This window comes from Oncorhynchus masou, chromosome 19 (genome assembly GCF_036934945.1).
Source record: "Oncorhynchus masou masou isolate Uvic2021 chromosome 19, UVic_Omas_1.1, whole genome shotgun sequence".
Taxonomy (NCBI): domain Eukaryota; kingdom Metazoa; phylum Chordata; class Actinopteri; order Salmoniformes; family Salmonidae; genus Oncorhynchus; species Oncorhynchus masou.
The window spans coordinates 7,901,836-7,925,326 of NC_088230.1; the positions used below are offsets into that span (position 1 = coordinate 7,901,836).

General features: G+C 41.2%; 1 protein-coding gene across 2 annotated transcripts in view; it reads left to right on the top strand.

The window, feature by feature from the left end:
• The first annotated feature begins 277 nt into the window (after positions 1-277).
• The window catches only part of LOC135505753 (sorting nexin-3-like), a 33,967-nt gene continuing 10,753 nt past the window's right edge, over positions 278-23,491 (top strand). The window contains exon 1 of one of the 2 annotated variants that reach the window (XM_064924850.1): positions 278-759. In XM_064924850.1, the coding sequence (XP_064780922.1) occupies positions 598-759 (162 nt within the window). In that variant the 5' untranslated portion in view covers positions 278-597. The remainder of the gene's footprint in view (positions 760-23,491) is intronic. The other variant, XM_064924849.1, reaches the window with a different exon arrangement.

The window sequence follows — 23,491 nt, forward strand, 5'->3', positions numbered from 1 at the left end:
CTACTGTCGCCTGGAAATGTCCCGCCATCACAGGATCCTTCTGAGCCTGGGTAGGGACCTGATTAAAACAGAAAAGCAGGCTGATTTAGTTTAATTAACATTTCGTAATTTGTATGACATTTGTGTACATGTATTTTTTACTGCACATTGTTTTCCTTTTAGGATCCTTATTATCCACCCGTACAGTAGGTGGCGCGAATGCACATATAAATGTTGCGAACGCCATTATACCAAAGAAGAAGAAATAACAAACGTAATTTCCTTTGTAATTAACTACATTATGGGCGAGTTATAAAGCCAATAAAAAGGTTTTACATGTAATATGTGTTCCGTAAAGTGTATTTTGGTATACGTTTGTGGCGATTTTGTTTAGTTTGTGGGGAATCAAATGTAATACTTTACACAGCGCATTTAACTCTGATTGGTCAATATTTCAGATAGTGCACTTATCAGCCAAGAAAATGCAAATGTGCTGAGACAGAGGTAGTAAACAAAACACAAGGAAGGGGCCAAGCGTCAGCTGCATCTCAGCTGATCGGAAGTGGAGCGCGCAACCCCAAACCATTGAGGCTAACTTAGCTAGCGAGTGAGGGAGAAATGGCTGATACCATAGCTGATACAAGGAGGCTATTCTCCAAGCCTCAGAACTTGAATGACGCGTATGGACCACCTAGTAACTTTCTAGAGATAGACGTGAGCAACCCGGAGACGGTCGGTGTCGGCAGGACCAGGTTTACCACGTATGAAATCAGACTAAAGGTGAGCATACCATTATCTTGCTCTTTAGGGCAATGAACCTGGTCATCTTTATAAAGGGGATTGAGTTTAGCTAGGGTCACACTAAGGGATTTGTACCAGTCAGACACTGTCAAATCAGTTACAGTAGCTAACGTTAGTTAGCCAACCAGCTTTTAAACACGGGGTAACTAGCTAACGTTAGCATAATAGTTAGCCAACGAACAGGTGGTTTAATTAAAATAACGCATAGTTATAGGGACATTTTACCAATGCCGCTGTATATTAAAACAATTCAACCCATTCTGGTGAGGTTGTCAAAGTATGGATACATTGTATCATTGCATGGGCCTCCAGTTATTGTCGATAGCCTAGCTAACTTTCTTGCTAATTGTTAGCTAGCTAACTAGATGTTATCTTAAGGAATGTGACGCCAATGGCAAGTTAGAAATGTGTTGTTTAAGGTGGGGGACTTGTTTGTGTCTTGTTTGCAAGAGCTCCATGTCAAACCGTCAGGGAGCCATGTAGTTAGCTACAGAAGCGCATTTGTATGATCTAGGTTATATTTATATATATTTAGGCTATGCTAGGCTATATTTACTTTAGTAACGAACCGTTAACAAATCTTTGTTGTGCGCCAGCCACACCCCTGTCATCGGGTGTTAAGGGTAGATAATGGTATTTGTCACACGCAGAAGTAAAGCGCTTGACAAGGGCGTATTTAAACAGTCAGTTTAAAGAGTTTAATGAGACGTTAATTTCAAGTCTCTACCTAGAAACAGAGCTAGAGCTCAGAGTCCAGCTCCCTCACTCAGTGAAGAAATGTCTCTTCTCTTATGCCCCTACTCAGATATTGAGCAATACAGATTACCCCAGTGTTTTCCCTTCCCCTCTGTTAGTCAGAGTAATACTATTCCAGTGAAGGGTCTCTGTGTAAAGTTCAGTGTGTTGAAATTGTACTGGTCAGCTTCTCTGGAATGAAGACCTGATGTTGAGCAGGCTCAGCATCAGCAAGCCCCACGGACCTCTCATTCACCCCAAGCATTTCCTTCCTGCTCTGCTGAGTAAAGGATGGGGAGGTTAAACAGGACAAAATGTATGTCGTCACAAAGCCAGACCTCAGGTCCTCCAATTCTCTTCCTGCTTCCCACTGGTGGGGAGAGGACAGTTGGATTGGAATCAAATAATGATTTTTGACATTCATTATTTGGTTTGATCCATGTTTTATAAACTGCACTATTAAAGTCACTCTTCAACAACTGTTGAACTCTCAAATAGGCTGAAGGTGCCCTTAAGTGCTTGTAAAGAAAACAAAGTTACTCAAAGTATCATCATGACAATTAAGATGAGGACAGACAATGCATGGGGTATAACACAATTTTAAGCAAATATATTTTTGAACATGTCTGGTGCTTGTTCTCATGTTTTTATGAAAACCTAAGCAAACCAACTGAATACGGTTACCAACGCAACAATACTTTTTTATAGAATATACTCTGTTTTTCATCCTCTGCTTTTATCCTATATGTTTCACACCACTCTTTCCGCCACCTACACAATGTGCAGAATAGAAAACAAATGTCAAATGACCAGATTTGTTGCATTTGAGGCAGTACATCAAGAGCTATGCATGTTATCACCGTATGACCATCAAGCGTGTCTGATTGTCTGGGCTGTCTCTCTGTTGTTGTTTGCCTCTGTGTCTGTCTGAAGCCTTGACTGACGGCCCCCATGGTTATTAGAGGTGTAGTGGTTTAGCCCCTAGCAGTCCTGTAGTATTTATAGCTTTCCTTCCTAAAGAAGACAGAACGAGAGAAGCCTATCTGTAGGCATTAGGTCTGAATATAAGGCCACTGTACTTGATTAGGGTGTAATAATTAGCATATGCGTGTAATCAGCATTAATTGTGTGCTTCGTAGCCCTCCTTGAACCTGCTTTGCATAAGAGGATGGAATAAGAGGAGCATCCCTCACTTCTCAACAAACGTGGTCTCAACTTTTCTTTGCTTCCCTCCTCATTCCTTTCTTTTCCCTTTCTTTAGAAACTTTACTCCCGATTCTAAAGGTGTTTCAGCTATAGCGAAAGGCCTGTCTGGTACCTTGGTGAGCCTGGAATGCTTTGCAGAGTTAGTGTTTCAGGTTCCCTCACCACTTAGCTGTAATATTATTTGGATGCCTCCCCCCTGTCTCCACTCTCCCAGTACAACCCCCCCCCCAATATGGCCATACTGAGAGAGCCTTCTTAATCCCCTCATTGAGAGGGGAGAAGAATGGATCAGGCCGGTGGGTTGGGGAAGGCCCCCCCTGGGAGGCCACAAAGGCACTCCCTCGCTCTTCATCTACCATATCCCTCCATCTTCAACATCGAGACTCTTTAAAGTCTCGTGTGACAGGTGAAATGTGTGCTGTAACTGCACCAGCAGAGTCAGGGGTCTGGCAGGCCACCTCTTCACTGCAATGCCTATAGGCTAGCTTCTATACTTTGAGTTCATGTTTCTTTGGTTCATACTACTCATTCTAGGTCTCTGTCCCAACTTCAGTATCTGTGGTAACTGTTGCACAACTCTTTTAGACAAGTAGTAGGCCTACTCTAGCCTAAGTAACAATCATTCAATGTCTTTGTTTGGTAGTATACATTTTTTGTCATTACGGTTTTCACTGATATGGTCATATGACATTTCTTTCATAATCAGTGCAGTGGTCATTTTATGGTCACTCACGTGGTGCATTTCATGATGATAGGTGACTTATTATGGTCACGTGACACAAAATCACGGTGAGAGCGTGTGTGTTTGTTTAGGCCAGTTTCTGAAGTTAACCTACAATTCGCATGTCCAGACTCGTAAACCTGAGAAATATGGTCTCGCAAAAAACAATGGAATTTCATCTTTGGTCATTACATTTGTCATTTTATTATATTTGAAGTGTGCCTTCTGCCTATCATATGTAGTTTAAATAATCCCCCAGATAATAGAAGGCTATTGCTTATAGACCTACATTTTGTGGACAACATGTTGGATAGCCTAATTTTAGTTTGCTTTCCAGTTAGTTCATCCTCAGGATTTAGTTGTTTTATTATTATTATTTTGTTCATGTCTTGAATGCTGAGGGGATGCTACATAATCCTGATGTCTCTCAAATGGTTTTCAGTTGGGTGAAAGGACCTTTTCTCTCTCTCTCAGCAGAGTAGTGTATTTGATTTTTATCTCAACAAACAGGGGAGGGGGGTGGAAGCTTCGCCACCAACATTAGACCTTGCCTTTGGTAGCCTCCATCTCCCCCTTCAGAGAACAGCACACACTAGAGAGAATGGACTTTGGGATCTCACTTTATTTATGGACAGACGGGAGCATATAAAAAGGCCTCTTACTACAGCTCTCTCATATCCTCTCAACTCCCATAGCCTCCCCCTCTTTCTTTTTATCTATCTATCTTTTTATTGGGGGGGGGGGGTCTTTTTGGCCATTAATAAAATGGGGAGGGGTGTGGGTGTCTTGTCAGGCACAGTCAAGTGTAATCCAAAATCTACAGGATCATATCTGACAAATATTTGAATGGAAATGGGGAACATATTGTATCAAGGCTACCATGTCCGACTTGAAATGACAGTATCAAAAGTGGGAGTTGATACTATGGCAACAAAGCAGCTTTCTGCCAGCTAGGCGAGTCGGGGAGGAGAGAGGGAAGGCTGTCGAGCTGTAGGTGCGAGAGAGAGTAAGTGAGAGTGCACAGAGAAAACGATAGTGAGACCGACGGACCCTTTTGGAATAAGATATGATGAGATGGTATTGTTCTGCCATTTTTCATACTTTGGATTTTTTTAAAGGGACAGCTAGGCGAGAAGGGTGCAGGGGTGGGTGGTGGCGGGGGGATAGGGATGTGGCACTCTCGAAGTTTACTTAATCCATCCTACTAAAATCTAATGCGTAGGCGGCCTTCAACAATTCTCACATGAGAGGGGGGACCCCCCCCCCCTCCAGTTTATAATTACCTATGGCATGTTGTGTTAGCTAATCCAAGTTTATCATTTTAAAAAGGCTAATTGATTAAAAAGGCAGCTTCATTAAATAGTACCCGCAAAACACCAGTCTCGACCGTGAAGAGGCAAAAAATGAACTTTTCCTTAAAAAATCAAGGACATTTTTAATTGGGCAAAAAAAAATATATATTTTTTTACAATAAATGCATAATGTTGGTTTAATGCTGTAATACAAAATAAAACAATTAATAAAAGCCCATTACTGCTAATCACTTACTAACCTTAATTTAACCACACTAGGGCAATTCCACATTAATAGGGTGAAATATGTAACGTTTTCTGTAGAAATTGTCAAAAGTAGTCCTTGTGCATAGAGTTGTATGGTTTGTTTAACTTTGCAATAATTGCTTTTTGTTTGACATCCATTTAAAGGAAAACATCTGAGTGTGTGTGGAATTCTTTTAATTTAATGACTTTCTTTTTTCATTCAAAGTAAAGTTTGTTTCCCATTAGTAAAATTCTTGTGAAGGTTGTCACTTCACCTTTTGGAGGGAACAATGTTTAAAGGGGAACTGCACCTGCTGATTTGGCCTTACGTTTTGGCTTGCTCCTCAAGAAATGCTGGCTGCCACGACAGAAGTCAAACATGAGATTGCTTGGGGTCACTTTAATAATGTTTACATACTGTTTTACCCACTTTATATGTATATACAGATCCTCAAAAAGTTCTACAGCTGCGCTGTCGAGAGCATCCTGACCGGTTGCATCACCTCCTGGTATGGCAACTGCTCGACATCTGACCGCAAAGCGCTACAGAGGGTAGTGCGTACGGCACAGTACATCACTGGGGCCAAGCTTCTTGCCATCCAGGTCCTATATAGTAGGCGGTAGAGGTCGACCGATTAATCGGAATTGCCGATTTTCAAGTTTTCATAACAATCGAAAATCTGTATTTTTGGATGCCGATTTTGCTGATTGTTAATTTTTTTATATATATATTGTTTAACACCTTTTATTTAACTAGGCAGGTCAGTTAAGAACACATTCTTATTTTCAATGACTGCCTAGGAATGGTGGGTTAACTGCGTTGTTCAGGAGCAGAAAGACACATTTTTACCTTGTCAGCTCAGGGATTCAATCATACAATCTTACGGTTAACTAGTCCAACGCTCTAACCACCTGCCTCACGAGGAGCCTGCCTGTTACGCGAATGCAGTAAGAAGCCAAGGTAAGTTGCTAGCTAGCATTAAACTTATCTTATAAAAAACAATCAATCAATCATAATCACTAGTTATAACTACACATGGTTGATGATATTAATAGTTTATCTTGCATGTCCTGCATTGCATATAATCGATGCGGTGCGCATTTGCGAAAAAGGACTGTTGTTGCTCCAACGTGTACCTAACCATAAACATCAATGCCTTTCTTAAAATCAATACATAGAAGTATATATTTTTAAACCTGCATATTTAGCCAAAAGAAATCCAGATTAGCAGGCAATATTAACCAAGTGAAATTGTCACTTCTTGCATTCATTGCACGCAGAGTCAGGGTATATGCAACAGTTTGGGCCGCCTGGCTGGTTGCGAACTAATTTGCCAGAACTTTACGTAATTATGACATAACATTGAAGGTTGTGCGATGTAACAGGAATATTTAGACTTAGGGATGCATCCGTTGGATAAAATACGGAACGGTGCCGTATTTCACTGAGAATAAACATTTTGTTTTCGAGATGATGGTTTCCAGATTCGACCATATTAATGACCTATTGCTCGTATTTCTGTGTGCTATTAAGTCTATGATTTGATAGAGCAGTCTGACTGAGCGATGATAGGCACCAGCAGGCTCGTAAGCATTCATTCAAACAGCACTTTCGTGCACTTTGTCAGCAGCTCTTCGCTGTGCTTCAAGCATTGCGCTGTTTATGACTTCAAGCCTATAAACTCCTGAGATTAGGCTGATGTAACCGATGTGAAATGGCTAGCTAGTTAGCGGGGTGCGTGCTAATAGCGTTTCAAACTTCACTCGCTCTGAGACTTGGAGTAGTTGCTCCCCTTGGTCTTCATGGGTAATGCTGCTTCGAGGGTGGCTGTTGTCAATGTGTTCCTGGTTCGAGCCCAGGTAGGAGCGAGGAGAGGGACGGTAGCTATACTGTTACACTGGCAATACTAAAGTGCCTATAAGAACATCCAATAGTCAAAGGTATATGAAATACAAATCATATAGAGAGAAATAGTCCTATAATTCCTATAATAACTACAACCTAAAACTTCTTACCTGGGAATATTGAAGACTCATGTTAAAAGGAACCACTAGCTTTCATATGTTCTCATGTTCTGTGCAAGGAACTTAAACATTAGCTTTCTTACATGGCACATATTGCACTTTTACTTTCTTCTTCAACACTTTGTTTTTGCATTATTTAAACCAAAGTGAACATGTTTCATTATTTATTTGAGGCTAAATTTATTTTATTGATGTATTATATTAAATTAAAAATAAGTGTTCATTCAGTATTGTTGTATTGTCATTATTACAAAAAAAAATTGGCTGATTAATCGGTATCGGTGTTGAAAAATCATAATTGGTCGACCTCTGACGGTGTCAGAGAAAAGCCCCAAAAATTGTCATGGACTGTTCTCTGCTACCACACAGCAAGCAGTACTGGAGCGCCAAGTCTAGGACCAAAAGGCTCCTTAACAGCTTTTACCCCCCAAAGCCATAAGACTGCTGAACAATTAATCAACTGGCCACCGGACTAAATACATTGCCCCTCCCCTCTATTTGTTTTGTACACTGCTGCTACTCGCTGTGGATTATCTATGCATAGGCACTTCACCCCTACCTACATGTACAAATTAACTCGACTAACCTGTAAACCCCCCCCCCCCCCCACACACACACATTGACTCTGTACCGGTACCACCAAGATTGCACTCATTATGGTTATTTTAATGTTACTTGTATTTTTTTAAGCTTTATTTGGTAAATATTTTCTTAACTCTTCTTGAACTGCACTGTTGGTTCAGGACTTGTAAGTAAGCATTTCACAGTAAGGTCTACACTTGTTGTATTCGGCGCATGTGACAAATAATGTTCGTACATCAGCTGATATCTCAAAGTGCTGTACAGAAACCCAGCCTAAAACCCCAAACAGCAAGCAATGCAGGTGTAGAAGCACGGTGGCTAGGAAAAACTCCCTAGAAGGGCCAAAACCTAGGAAGAAACCTAGCGAGGAACCAGGCTATGTGGGGTGGCCAGTCCTCTTCTGGCTGTGCCGGGTGGAGATTATAACAGAACATGGCCAAGATGTTCAAATGTTCATAAATGACCAGCATGGTCCAATAATAATAAGGCAGAACAGTTGAAACTGGAGCAGCAGCAGCACGGCCAGGTGGACTGGGGACAGCAAGGAGTCATCATGTCAGGTAGTCCTGAGGCATGGTCGTAGGGCTCAGGTCCTCCGAGAGAGAAAGAAAGAAATAGCGAGAGAGAGAATTAGAGAGAGCACACTTAAATTCACACAGGACACCGAATAGGACAGGAGAAGTACTCCAGATATAACAAACTGACCCTATCCCCCCGACACATAAACTACTGCAGCATAAATACTGGAGGCTGAGACCGGAGGGGTCAGACACTGTGGCCCCATCCGAGGACACCCCCGGACAGGGCCAAACAGGAAGGATATAACCCCACCCACTTTGCCAAAGCACAGCCCCCACACCACTAGAGGGATATCTTCAACTACCAACTTACCATCCTGAGACAAGGCTGAGTATAGCCCACAAAGATCTCAACCACAGCACAACCCAAGAGGGGGGGGTTGTCATCAATGTCATCCGTTGAGCACGTTTGGGATGCTTTGGATTGACGTGTATGACCGCATGCTCCAGTTCCCGCCAGTATCTAGCAACTTCGCACAGCCATTAAAGAGAATTAGGACAACAGGCCACAATCAATAGCCTGATCAACTCAATCCAGAGGAGATTTCGCATGAAGCAAATCGTGGTCCCACCAGGTACTGACTGGTTTTTGGTCTGGATTTTAGTGATTTTATTACTGTTTTGGTTAGCGATTGTATCACCGTCATGGCATTGCTCCCCGCCTGCCCTGGTCTGTCTCCTCCAGTCTGGTACAGGTGCCCCGGGGAGGGAGAGAGGGGGAGGGATCATACACCGCATACTTTTTACTGACCTGCTGTTGGACTAGTTGATTAGGGATTCTTGCTATTATTATTTAGGAACGCTTTCATATGAAGTCTACCCTTGGCTTTTACAATGTTGCCGATACTTTTTATAGCCCTTTGCTCTGTGAATGGGGAAATATGACTTTCTCCCTCATCCTTGGGAGAAATCACAAGCTTGCTCTATAAATGCACGCGTGAACTTTGCACATTTCTCCCAAACAACAATGGGGAAATCGGACTCTTCCGCTTACATGTCAGGACTATTCTCTTGGTACTTAACCATGTCTCTGGACTACACATCTCCTGAAATATGTGGTGTTAAAGGCCGGAGACTGGATTGTCATTCAAGTCCTGTCTGTAAATCCAAATGTTGTAACCCCTGATCGAGATGTGCCATTATCTTGCTGCTTCTACTGTCTGGAAATGTGCAATCTAACCCAGGTCCTGCCAACACTACTGTATTTATGCTTTCTGAAACCTGGTTCAGAAAATCTATTAGACAAAAATATTGGTGTAAATGGTTAGTTTTTTTCGTGCAGATCGTAAATCTACGGGTGGTGATCTTGCTGTACTGTGTACGTAAAATACAAGTTCTCGTGGCCGTTCTGATTTCTGTTCATTAACCTAAGCAATTTGAATCTGTCTTTGAACCTAAACCTCAGCTCATCTTGAAATATTGTTGTATCTTGTTGTTATAGACCTCCCATCTGCTACTGCTGGCTCTCTAGATTATGTTTTCGAATTATCACAGCATTTCAACTCTGAGTTTGTGTTGTGTGATCTGAATCAAGTCTGGTTATCATTAGCTCTGATCAACTAAAAAAATATATATATATATATTAACTATAATCTCACTCAGATTGTCAACAGTGTAACTAGGTTGAATATAATGTATCCTCTGAAATCCTCTTTGATCTTTTTTTAGTTGTTTCAAATGACATAGGCAAGAGCACAATGATCACTTATGTGAGAGATGGTCAAATTCCTAAGCGATCTCCACGTGTCATTACGAAAAGAAAGTGGAAGCAGTTTGAAATTGAAGTTTTTTTTACATTTACATTTAAGTCATTTAGCAGACGCTCTTATCCAGAGCGACTTACAAATTGGTGAATTCACCTTCTGACATCATTTTTCCCCATGATGTCAAGCAAAGAGACACTGAGTTTGAAGGTAGGCCTTGAAATACGTCCACGGGTACACCTTCAATTGACTCAAATTATGTCAATTAGCCTATCAGAAGCTAATAAAGCCATGACATTTTCTGGAATTTTCCAAGCAGTTTAAGGCACAGTCAATTTAGTGGACTTCTGCCCCACTGCTGACCCACTGGAGTTGTGAATTATAAGTGAAATAATCTGTCTGTAAACTATTTGTGGAGTGGTTGAAACACTTAGGTTGGAGTCATTAACTAGTTTATGTAAACTTCCGACTTCAACTGTATTTAGCATTGAATGGAATAGAATTGAATTAATCCCTGATTTTGAATTAGTATTTTCTTACTTCCACAACGCATTCCAAGAGGTATGCAATAGTCCCTTTCAAAAAATACAGGATTAAATGTAGAGAACCCTTGGTTTACTGATGAACTTGCTAAAATCATAAGGGATCTAAATGCTATGTGGGTTATAGCAAGAGGCTCTGGTTCGGTGGGCGATAGGATGGCTTTTAAAAGTCTTTGAAATATGGGTGTGGCTATGACCCGAAAACTGAAAGCAGACTACTACCTTAAATCTACTTCAGATAATTTAAATAATCCTTCTACATTTTTTCAAGTAGTGAAAGGCAAGGCTTGGAGAGCAAAAAAGATGCACAGCTTCCCAAGCAATTGTTGATAAACCCACAGCTTATAACTGAGAGAACCTATATTATGAAACCCTTAAATCATTTTATAGATATAGGTAGTTTATTTGAAAATGTCTAAATGAGCCCTTTGTGAATTTACCAGATGCCCTTATGCACTCCTTCGCCATGTTCTCTTATCCTTCTCGGTTTCAGAAGTGCGTAAAGCCCTGAAGGAAATTTATAGAAAGAAATACCCTGGCCCTGAAGATCTAGACCCCCGCCCCCTACACCTAGCTGCAGACATCATTGCTCCCCCTTAACATGTATTTTTAAACTTACGCTTGATGAAAATCCCAAGGTTATGGAAATCTGCTATTGTGTAATCTTTCGCTACCTGACAACTATCGACCCACATCAAAATTGTCTGTACTGTCTAAGATACTTTAGTCTTTAGTTAGTAGGCAGTTGAAGGCCTACATCCAAGAAAACAACATCTTAAATGGAATGCAGTCAAGTTTGGTTTGGCCACAGCACTGTTTCAGAAAAATTTAAGGTTATAATTGACGTACACTGTGTTCTTGACAAGAAGTTACATTTATGTGTCTGTCTGTATTGTTTTGTCAGCGGCATTTGACACGGTGGACCATACTGTGTTGGTGCAAAGATTAAAATGTTGTGAAATTACTGGTCATCCTCTACATTGGTTTATAAATTACCTATCAACTCGTACACAATGTAATGGCAGATGGTTGTAAATCTGATAGAGAGTAGAGTACTCCATAGAGTTGTGCTCAGGTGTTCCGCAATGTGCTATTTTGGGCCCAATGTTTGTTTTGTATATCAACAACATTGGGAATCATATTGAAACAGCGGATGTTCATTTTTATGCAGATGATACCGTTCTTTATTCACATGGTAGCAGTTTCTTTAGCTTTTCAAATGCCCAAAGAGCATTTAACACCATAGAACATAATCTGCATGATTTGAAGCGGGTTCTGAATTTGGGTGAAACAAAATGCATAGTATTTTCAAATGCCAGGCATGTTACTAATCATGTAATTGCTACATTGGTGTTTTTTCACTTACACAGCTAGCTAATTAAGCATACTCAAACACCCAGTTCAAACTGATGAATGCTATTTATGTTGGCTAGCTGGCTAAGGCACTGGAACTCTTCCAAGTCAAGGTAAGCTTTCGGTTTTATTAATGCATTATCACGGGGGCCTGCCGGTGTAACTGCTAAACTACTTTCTGTACACTACCTCGTCATTGTAGCGGGTTTACTAACATTTGTTAGTTCCCATAGCTATGTTCACTATGACTTTAGCTAATATGGTGACATTGACAATGATGTAGGCTGTATGTAGTGGTTAGCGGTTATGGTATAAAGGTTTGGCCGGGAAAGGTTTTTCATTTTTTTTGCCTGATCAGACAGCTGTTGTGTTGTGCACTGAAAAGGTGAGGGGCGTGCTTAGATGCGAGAAGGAATTATACAACAAGCAAAGTGATTATGCTGTTTGTATAGTGTATTCAGGCCCCCTTGAATTGTTCTAAATTGGATTAAAAATTGTAAAAAATTCTCAGTGACCATCAGGTTCTTGATCACCTCCTTGACCAAGGCTCTTCTCTCCCGATTTGCTCAGTTTGGCCAGGCGGCCAGCACCAGGAAGATTCTTGGTGGTTCCAAACTTCTTCCATTTAAGAATGATGGAGGCCGCTGTGTTCTTGGGGACCTTCAATTCTGCATATTTATTTTGGTACCCTTCCCCAGATCTGCGCCTCGACACAATTCTGTCTCGGAGCTCTATGGGCAATTCCTTGGCTTAGTTTTTGCTCTGACATGCAGTCAACTGTGGGACCTTTTATATAGACAGGTGTTGCCTTTCCAAGTCAAGTCCAGTCAATTGAATTTAACAAAGGTGGACTCCAAGTTGTAGAAAGGATGATCAAGGGAAACAGGATACACCTGAGCTCAATTTTCTGTCTCATAGCAAAGGTACTGAATACTTATGTAATTAAGGTATTTCTGTGTTTTTTTTAATACATTTGCAAAAATGCACTGTCATTGAGGTATTGTGTGTGTGTATTGATGAGGGAAAAATTATTTAATCAATTTTAGAATAAGGTTGTAATGTAACAAAATGTGGAAAAGGTCAAGGGGTCTGAATTACTTTCCGAATGTGCTGTACATTGAGCTGGTTAAATGAAATATGAGTGACAGTAATTTAATATGCTGTAATAGAAGTAAGGCCCATTAAAAGATATATACATTAGTCCTCCCTAATCTTAAACGGTACTTACTATGAAAATGATATATTCTGAGTTAGGGGAGGATGGACAAAAGTCCACAGATTTTTTTCGTTGTTGAAATGTCCAGGTTTTTTTTGCTTTCATTCTTGAATAGTTTATATAATTTAAATGAAAATAATCAAAAATATCTATCAATTAATTCTAAATTGTTATCTAAAACATACTCTAGTCTCTAAAATCAAACCTATTTGGGTCAGTATCAATGCGTGATATCACACCTGTAAGACAGTCTGGACATGCAACTCTCCATGCAAACAATGAGAGAAGATGTCACTACTGGCCTATGAGGATAACTCTGTAAGATTATATTTTACCTTAACATGGAAACAGGCTGAACCATCCCTTTTAATATTTATTAATGATTGATCATTTTTGCGAGAGTGAACGCCACCATTATTTTGCTTGAGAGGTGAGTGTACTAGGGACGGTGCATTACAGAGATTAGCTGCTATTCGTGCGGAGCGATTTTATTAAACAACTAATTGAGTGATGTCGGTTCAATTACTTTTAATTCCATTAATTAGGCAAGACAAACTTTTATTTTTAAGATTTCCGTTATATAATCAATCAATAAATCAAAGTATGTTTTGGGCTTGTTCTGTAGTCATGGCACACTTTGTGTAGCTATTGAAGATTGAAAGCTGGAAGATACACATGATTGATTTTTATTACATATTTCTATTTGTCTCTATCCTCCACTGATTTAGAATATACCATCTTCTTAGAGGTTATGCCAACATGGCCGTAATCGTATCCGTAAATTGACAATTGATAGTCGGATCGGATGATTTAATTTTTGTATTTTTTATTTCACCTTTATTTAACCAGGTAGGCTAGTTGAGAACAAGTTCTCATTTACAACTGAGACCTGGCCAAAATAAAGCATAGCAGTGTGAACAGACAACAACACAGAGTTGCACATGGAGTAAACAATAAACAAGTCAATAACTTAGTAGAAAAAAGGGGAAAAAAGAGTCTATATACATTGTGTGCAAAAGACATGAGGAGGCAGGCGAATAATTACAATTTTGCAGATTAACACTGGAGTGAAATGATCAGATGGTCAAGTGCAGGTAGAGATACTGGTGTGCAAAAGAGCAGAAAGGTAAATAAATAAAAACAGTATGGGGATGAGGTAGGTAAATTGGGTGGGCTATTTACCGATGGACTATGTACAGCTGCAGCGATCGGTTAGCTGCTCAGATAGCAGATGTTTAAAGTTGGTGAGGGAGATAAGTCTCCAACTTCAGAGATTTTTGCAATTCGTTCCAGTCGCAGGCAGCAGAGAACTGGAAGGAAAGGCGGCCAAATTAGGTGTTGGCTTTAGGGATGATCAGTGAGATACACCTGCTGGAGCGCGTGCTACGGGTGGGTGTTGCCATCGTGACCAGTGAACTGAGATAAGGCGGAGCTTTACCGAGCATGGACTTGTAGATGACCTGGAGCCAGTGGGTCTGGCGATGAATATGTAGCGAGGTCCAGCCGGACTAGAGCATACAGGTCGCAGTGGTGGGTGGTATAAGGTGCTTTAGTAACAAAACGGATGGCACGGTGATAAACTGCATCCAGTTTGCTGAGTAGAGTATTGGAAGCTATTTTGTAGACGAGATCGCTGAAGTCGAGGATCGGTAGGATAGTCAGTTTTACTAGGGTAAGTTTGGCGGCGTGAGTAAAGGAGGCTTTGTTGCGGAATAGAAAGCTGACTCTAGATTTGATTTTAGATTGGAGATGTTTGATATGAGTCTGGAAGGAGAGTTTACAGTCTTGCCAGACAGCTAGGTACTTATAGATGTCCACATATTCTAGGTCGGAACCATCCAGGGTGGTGATGCTAGTCAGGCGTGCGGGTGCAGGCAGCGAATGGTTGAAAAGCATGCATTTGGTTTTAATAGCGTTTAAGAGCAGTTGGGAGCCACGGAAGGAGTGTTGTATGGCATTGTTTTTTTACCAAATAGGGCTTTCTTCTGTATGCCAATCCTATTTTGTGACAACACAACTGATTGGCTCAAACACATTAAGAAGGAAAGAAATTCCACAAATTAATAAGGCACACTTGTTAATTGAAATGCATTCCAGTTGACTACCTCATGAAGCTGGTTAAGAGAATGCCAAGCGCGTGCAAAGCTGTCATCAAGGTAAAGGGTGGCTACTTTGAAGAATCTTGAATACAAAATATATTTGGATATATTTAATGACTTAACACGTCAGCTACTACAGCGACTGAATTGACTCCAACACTTAACTAAGAACCGCAGTTAAGTTTCAGAATGGGTGGCAAGGGATAAGTTAGTCCTAAATAATAAAAATAAAATCATTGTATTTGGGACAAGTCATTTACCAAATCCTAAACCTCAACTAAATATTGTAATGAATAATATGGAAATTGAGCAACTCACTGTCAAAACATATTGAAACAACAATAGCTAAGATGGGGAGAAGTCTGTCCATAATAAAGTGTTGCTCTGCCGTAACAGCACTATTAACCAGGCAGGTCCTACAGGCCCTAGTTTGGTCAGGTGCCACAAATTGCAATTGGCTCAGGACAGGGTAGCACGGCTGGCCCTTAAATGTACACAGAGCTAACATTGATAATATGCATGTCAATCTCTCCTGGCTCAATGTGGAGGAGAGATTGACTTCATCACTACTTGTATTTGTGAGAGGTATTGACATGTTGAATGCACTGAGCTGTCTGTTTGAATTACTGGCACACAGCTTGGACCCCCATGCATACCTCACAAGACATGCCACAAGAGTTCTCTTCACAGTCCGCAAGTCCAAAACAGACTATGGGAGGCACACAGTACTACATAGAGCCATGACTACATGGAACTCTATTCCACATCAAGTAACTCATGCAAGCAGTAATATTTTATTTAAAAAAAACGGATAAAAATACACCTTATCATACAGCGGGGACTGTGAAGCAACACAAACATTGGCACAGACACACACACACACAATAACATAGGCACTATACATACACATGGATTTAGTACTGTAGATATGTGGTAGTGGTGGAGTAGGGGCCTGAGGGCACACAGTGTGTTGTGAATGTATTGTAAAGTTTTTTAAATTGTATAAACTGCCTTAATTTTGCTGGAATCCAGGAAGAGTAGCTGCTGCTTTGGCAGCAGCAAATGGGATCCATAATAAATACAATCCATTGAATTGGCACCAGGGAAAGCAAGGTGTCTTATTTGTGATAAAGGTGTAAGTATGTGGTCAGCAATTGCTAAATCAAAAAATACCACCAACCTGTGGAATCACCTTAAGAACACTCATCCAAAAGCCCATAAGGAAGCAATGATGAAAATAGCAAACGCAAATTCTTCAGAAGGAAAAAGTTATACAGACACGTCACAGACATTGTAACCTGCAATCTTACAACATTTTTAATAAACAAGTAAAATGGCAGGACAAAGACCCAAGGGCCAAGAAGATGGATGAAGCAATTATTGAGATGATTGCCACTGACAACCAGCCTTTCACAGTGGTGTCTTGATGTTGGTTTTCAGTGGCTGATTACTCTTGCTGAATCCCAGTACAGGATCAAAGATTAAAAATTATACTGCACAGAAATACTAGATAAAACATATGAAAGAGTTGTGAAGAATCTGGTGGCACTGGTGAATGCTCCACACATGGCAATCACAACTGACTGCTGGTCAGGCACTAGAGTCCCTGATTTAAATGTTTTTATTTAACCTTTATTTAACTAGGCAACGTCAGTTAAGAACAAATTCTTATTTACAATGACAGCCTAGGAACAGTGGGTAAACTGCCTTACTGGACAAGAAAGCAGGTTGTGCCAAATGTCAAGACTATAACTGGATCACACACAGCAAACTACATCAGAGAGATGTTTTTGACCATGTTGGAATACTGGGAAATCCACACAGAACGTGTAGTGCTGATCCTCGGAAGGTGGGGCAAACATGGTGAAAGGTATAAGCTTCCAGACTTCAGCTGCCGTGCACACACCCTACAGCTTGTAATCAATGATGGACTATCCAGTCAGAGAGCTGCGCTAGACATTATTGCCATGTTGAAGAGCTGTGCAACTCACTTTGACCATTCCGTACTGGCCAAACAGAGGCTGCGGGCCATTCAGGAAGAGCTTGGCCTTCCCAAACACAGCATCATTCAAGCATTCAAACTCGCTGGAACGCAACACTACACATGTTGCAGATGATGTTTGAACAGAGGCGTGCACTGAATGTGTATGCAAGTGAATACGGACACATCAGCAGTTTGTCTGCTGGGACAGTGTCTAACCTAATTAAGAGACTGGCCCCTATGGAGGAGGTGACACTGGAGATGAGCCACTCCAACTCTACAGCCGCATGCATCATCCCCAGTGTGTCGGTGCTGAAGATGATGCTGCAGCAGGAGGGTTCTTTTACTCAAGGCATCAACTTTACAGAAGACCATGTTGGACAGTCTGACAAGGCAGTTCTCCAAGGCCGAGGAGACAAAGTGCCTGGTGCTGGCAACTGTCCTGGATCTACGCCTCACCTCAGGTACAGCACTAGAGAAAGCAAAAGGGCGGCTGAATCTGACATACTAAGGAAACTAAATCCCAGAGCCACAGCAGAAGGGACTAGTGAAGAGGAGGACGCAGATTCCGGTGCAAATTGGCAAAGAGTTCCGGTAGATCAGCCACCCAGTCTGGTGGACAGCCTCTACGCTAGAATCCTTGGAAGCCAAGAGGGCAAGGCTGAAGTCCAGTGCAGTTTTGAAATTGAGTTGGAGCGTTACCTCATAGAGCCATTAACAGAAAGTGACTTGCCTTTGGAGTGGTGGAAGCAGAATGAGGACAGACTTCAATCACTCACTCCACTGGCAAAGACGTTTCTCTGTCCCAAGCGAGAGAGTTCAGTGATGTGGGGATCATTTATGATAAGCAGAGGAGCAGACTGACAGGGGAACATGCAGACAAGCTCTGCTTTTTGCTCTACAACCTAAAACTTCTTAACTGGGAATATTGATGACTCATGTTAAACTTTACCACCAGCTTTCATATGTTCTGAACGTCAGCTTTTTTTACTTGGCACATATTGCACTTTTACTTGCTTCTCCAACACTGTTTTGTTGCATTACTTAAACCAAATTGAACATGTTTCATTATTTATTTGAGACTACATTGATTTTATTTACACTACCGTTCAAAGGTTTGTGGTCACTTAGAAATGTCCTTGTTTATTAAAGAAAAGCATTTTCTGTCCATTTAAAATAACATCAAATTGATTAGAAATACACTGTAGACATTGTTAATGTTGTAAATGCTGTTGTAGCAGATTTCTTTATGGAATATCTACATACATGTACAGAGGCCCATTATCAGCAACCAGCACTCCTGTGTTCCAATGGCATGTTGTGTTGGCTAATCCAAGTTTATCATTTTAAAAGGCTAATTGATCATTGCAATAGTTGTCTAATGATCTTAGCACAGCTGAAAACTGTCGTGCTGATTTAAAGAAGCAATAAAACTGGCCTTTAGACTAGTTGAGTATCTGGAGCATCAGCATTTGTAGCATCAGATTTACAGGCTCAAATGCTGAATTGTCTAATCGTCAAGTGCGTGTGTGTATTGTTGTGTAACCTTTTTAAATGTGTTGTCCAACTCTAGCGCCTGAGTGTCCACATACAGAGTTATGCTCCTGTGTGTGTTGGGCCTGATGAGATTAGCTGTAACCATGATCTGTTGTCGTGGGGATTAACTTCCCAGCATTCCGTGAAGCGCTCCATGCTGTGAAGTACCAGAACACTGGGGGGCAGCCCACTGAGAGGGGTGAGAGCAGCTAAGAGCTGGCGGGTGCTAAAGTTAGGCTAATCCCCTTCTCCTGTGACCTGAGAGGAAGGGAGGGGGGGCTGACAACCTCACCTGGTGAGAAAGGGAAATGGGGAAGGGAATAAAGAGTAAGAGGAGAGCGAATGGCTGGATAGACGAACAAGAGCGGAAGCCTACTACTTCAGAAAAGGGGAGAAAAGAGATAACAAGAAAGAGGGTACTGAGAGGAATGATGAGGGGAAAGAAAGGAGGAGCAAGACGGGGGGAAAAAGTTTGTTCTAGAGCCCCTCAGACAAAAACTTTTTCTCAACCTTGTTCTTTATAGGTTTTTTCCTCTTATCAACTGTCAGAACCTCCACATTAGGCACAGTTTTCTGTCTTCTCTTTCATTTTACATTTACATTTTAGTCATTTAGCAGACACTTTTATCCAGAGCAACTTACAGTAGTGAGGTCATAAATTTCCATTTAAAAAAAATCTATACTGGTCCCCCATGTAACCCTGGCATTGCAGGTGCCATGCTCTACCAACTGGTTACTTGTAATTAATTTTCTGATATTAATAATTGACTTCATTGTATTTTTTGTGGTATTAAAAATGGAGTGGCTGCGGTTCTGGATTTTCTGGAACCCGACTTGCTGTGTTTAATGATAGATTTCTGTGTGTTTGCAGGATTCTTTTTTAAGTAGCTGCTGCCCACTCTGCTGACTACGTAGCTTCCGCATCCCCTTCCTTTACTGCCGCGTCCCCTTCCTTGACATGGAAGATAAAATTCATGTAGTACACTAAAGACTTAATTTCTATGCTAAAGATGTGGTTGACATGTTCAAACTATGCATTCCATGTCTCAAGCACGATTTCGTGTTCTTTTTCAGAATAGGTGTTAAGCTACATGTAGCTATTATGTTGTACACAAGTGACATGATCAACATGTTTGTACAAACTTTGCAAACATAAGTGTGACACGAAGGCACTCTAGCGATTTCATGTTCTGCTTAGCTGCGGAGTTGCATGTAGTCTCAGAAACCCGACCCTAGGAAACAGTGACTAGGGTCTGGTTTCAATGATAGACTCTTTTGGCATAGAGGAACTACAGTGGGGCACAAAAGTATTTAGTCAGCCACCAATTGTGCAAGTTCTCCCACTTAAAATGATGAGAGAGGCCTGTAATTTATCAATGGTACACTTCAACTATGACAGACAAAATGAAGAATTTTTTTTCCAGAAAATCACATTGTAGGATTTTTAATGAATTTATTTGCAAATTATGGTGGAAAGCTGTGCTCTGGTACTTGGGCAACAAAGTATTTTTTAAACCTCCCACTTTGGGATGGATGTGTTTATGTGTAGCTCACACATGCATACATAATCTATGAGCAGAATTTCTGTTTTACCTCAATTAGCCACGAAGTCCCTTGTTTGAAAGCGACTGTTTTCTTGAAGCTGTGCTATGCCATTTTCCTACATTTTTCCCCCCACATGGGCCAGCCCCCTAGCAACTCAAGTTCTAGCCCATGAGCTCCAGCCCCTCACATTTAAGTGACAGCTAGCAAGAGGTATGCCCAGCAATATCCAATGAGGATGCAGGGCAGGCCCAACGGCTCAATGGACACAGCATTAAAAGATCGAGAGAGGGCAATGATGTGGTGCACGTATGTGGCGTAGTATGCAATTTTCAGGGACCACTTTTGCTTGCATGTGCTACTTTCAGAACTACTGGCTAAAAAGTATACAAAAGTACTGCAGAATCTCCAACTAAAACCACTGCAAAGGTTTTGCCAGCAAACTTGGGTTTTAATTCACAACGTTCTGGCATGTCTGCCTTGTGATTTGTTGGGAGTGTCCCCAGAATATTTTTTTCTTTTATCAACGTAGGCAGTGACGTAGTTCCTCTATGCCAAAATAGTCAATCATTGAAACCAGACCCTAGTCACTGTGTTGTGTTCCAAATGCAAAGTAGACAGTCTTCGGCCCTAAATCCAATTGAGGGATGATGATGAATGGAGTGGCAACGTCTTTGGTGGAAATATTGAAGTTGATCTTCAGCTACTGTTACCTTTAGCTGGCTAGCAGTTTTGTATAGTTTGGTCCTTTATTCCGAACTCCCCCTAAAAAGTTTTTTTATTGGCTCCTCACTATGAGTCCGAGCCACTTTGCGTCATTCCGGTTTGCCAATGCTAAAGTCAATGTTATTTAAAAAAATATATATCCAGCCGTGTTGAGTAAATTTCACACTTTGTGGCTACCGGACTTTGACACGTGACTACAGATTGCATTGAATTGTGGGCTAGATCAACCCGGCAAGTGATCGAAGTTGTTCACTCGCTCCCTCAAGCTATAAAGAGGGCCGAGGAGGTAATTTTTGTGAATTGGACCTCCACTTAAGATGGCATTCAAACTGCGTCCTGTTTTGAAGGGGATTCCCCCGAGGGAAACTGGCTAGCACGGTAGTGCTCATTAAAAGCAAGTCTAAGAAGTGGTAGATCTGTTCTGTGCGCTATTTCTATGCTTTTCATTTTGCGTCTAACTTTCAGGTTTGTACATCAGCTTCAAACAACTGAAACTGTAATAATTTTGATTATGGAAAATGTTTCACAGCGGTTTAGTTGGTACAATGATTCTATACATTATACTTCCTTGTTTTGTCACACAAACTGAAATTAGGCAAATTATTATAATTTTTGCAACCAGGAAATGGCGAAGAGATTTCTGCATAGTGCATCTAAAAGAAATAGCAATTGTTATTGTCAAATAACTTTGATTCGTTGTTATGAAAGCCTGCCAAAAGATTGCTCTCTTCTACCTCTCTCGTTACCGTGAAGGAGAAAAATCCATAATTTTAAAGAGAGAAGGGAGGACCGAGGGAGGAAAAATGGGGGGGAGAGAGGACAGAAGAGGAGAGAATGGCCTGTGTATTTCACAGTGAAAAGACTGAAGAGGGGTCTCAAGGGCAAAACACTGACTTATTATAGGAGAGGGAAAATTTGAAGAGGCAGAAGCGAGAGGGAGACCATGAGGACCTTCATTCTCCTGCTCATCAATCAGTTTGCCTCTTCTCTCTCACACACACACACACACACACACACACACACACACACACACACACACACACACACACACACACGTCAACCTGCATCCATCCAACTAGATAGCAAGCTGTCATGGTCAAAACATTTAGACTCCATGATTGCTAAAATGGGAAGAGGTCTGTCCGTGATAAGGCGTTGTTTTGCCTTGACAGCTCAGTTGACCAGACAGGTCCTACATACAGGTCCTAGTTTTGTCGCACCTGCTGTGTGGTCATGTGCGGCAAAGAGGAACAGGTTAGTTGCAATTGGTCCAGAACAAAGCACTTAGATGTACACAGAGGACACGTGTCAGTAATGTGCATGTCAATCTCTCCTGGCTCAAAGTTTAGGCAAGATAGACTGCATCACTGATTTTAGCATGTAAATCTTGGTGGGGCAAACTCAACAACAAAAAAATGCATGCCAGCAAAGACACAACTACAACACTAACAATACATTAATTGCACTATAACGGCGACAAGCGGTGCCCACAAACTGTTAGGGCCTACATAAAGCTGTACCAACAGCAGAGCTTTCTTTCCAGCACAATGGAGTGAATCCTTACCACTGCTACACCTGGCCATCAGCAGAGCCTTGTTTGGCAGCGAAACAATTAATTCAGCCTAGTTTACTGCCTTAAAAAAAAACAGCTGTGTGGCTGACTTGCTTTAGCAAATGTGGTTTCTATTGACAATTGAGATGTACAAACTATGGCATAAGGGAACAAGTGAGCGGATAAGAGGCATTTCGATTAAGACAATGGCGTAATCAATATAACTATGTGTACAGCACTTTTGAAATGTACAGCCACAGAATGCAGAGCATGGGCTGCTCTTACTGTATTTTCCCTGTACACCAAGTACAGGATAAATAAAGGGGACATATAAGCAGACAATGAAACATCTTTTAGATTACATTTCTCAAAAACAGGTTATAGGCTACATGTGCAGCACCACCAAGTCAGAACATTAACTTTAGGTGAAATTAAGAGGTGATAATAGACCAAATTATTAGGGTGAGGCACATGGGCTACTAACAGTTTACTACACAACATACACTTAGTATTACTTTCTTAGCTACAGTGTACATATCTCCCTTGCATATTACATAATTTATGCAGCAGCATACAAGACATTTTTGGACTCACCTTGGCTTGTGATGTGCTCACTTAAACATGAAGGTGGCACGGCGGTCCTTTGTGGGCAAATTTTATCTTCAAAGTCTGGCATTTATGGTGGAAACTCTTGGGGGGGGGGACAGCAACTCCATTGAATAGCAGGCAACTGGTTGCTTTGCAATGCTTGCAGTTAGCCACTGATTCCCATGGACCCAAAATATTGATGTTTTGTTCCCTGAGCCACTTAGTTATCACTTTTGCCTTATGGCAAGGTGCTCCATCATGCTGGAAAAGGCATTGTTCATCACCAAACTGTTGGTACTATTCTTTATTCATGGCGGAGTTCTTAGGCAAAATTGTGAGTGAGCCCACTCCCTTGGCTGAGAAGCAACCCCACATTAATGGTCTCAGGGTGCTTTACTGTTGGCATGACACAGGACTGATGGTAGCGCTCACCTCGTCTTCCCCGGGCTAGCTTTTATCTGGATGCCTCGAACAATCGGAAAGGGGCT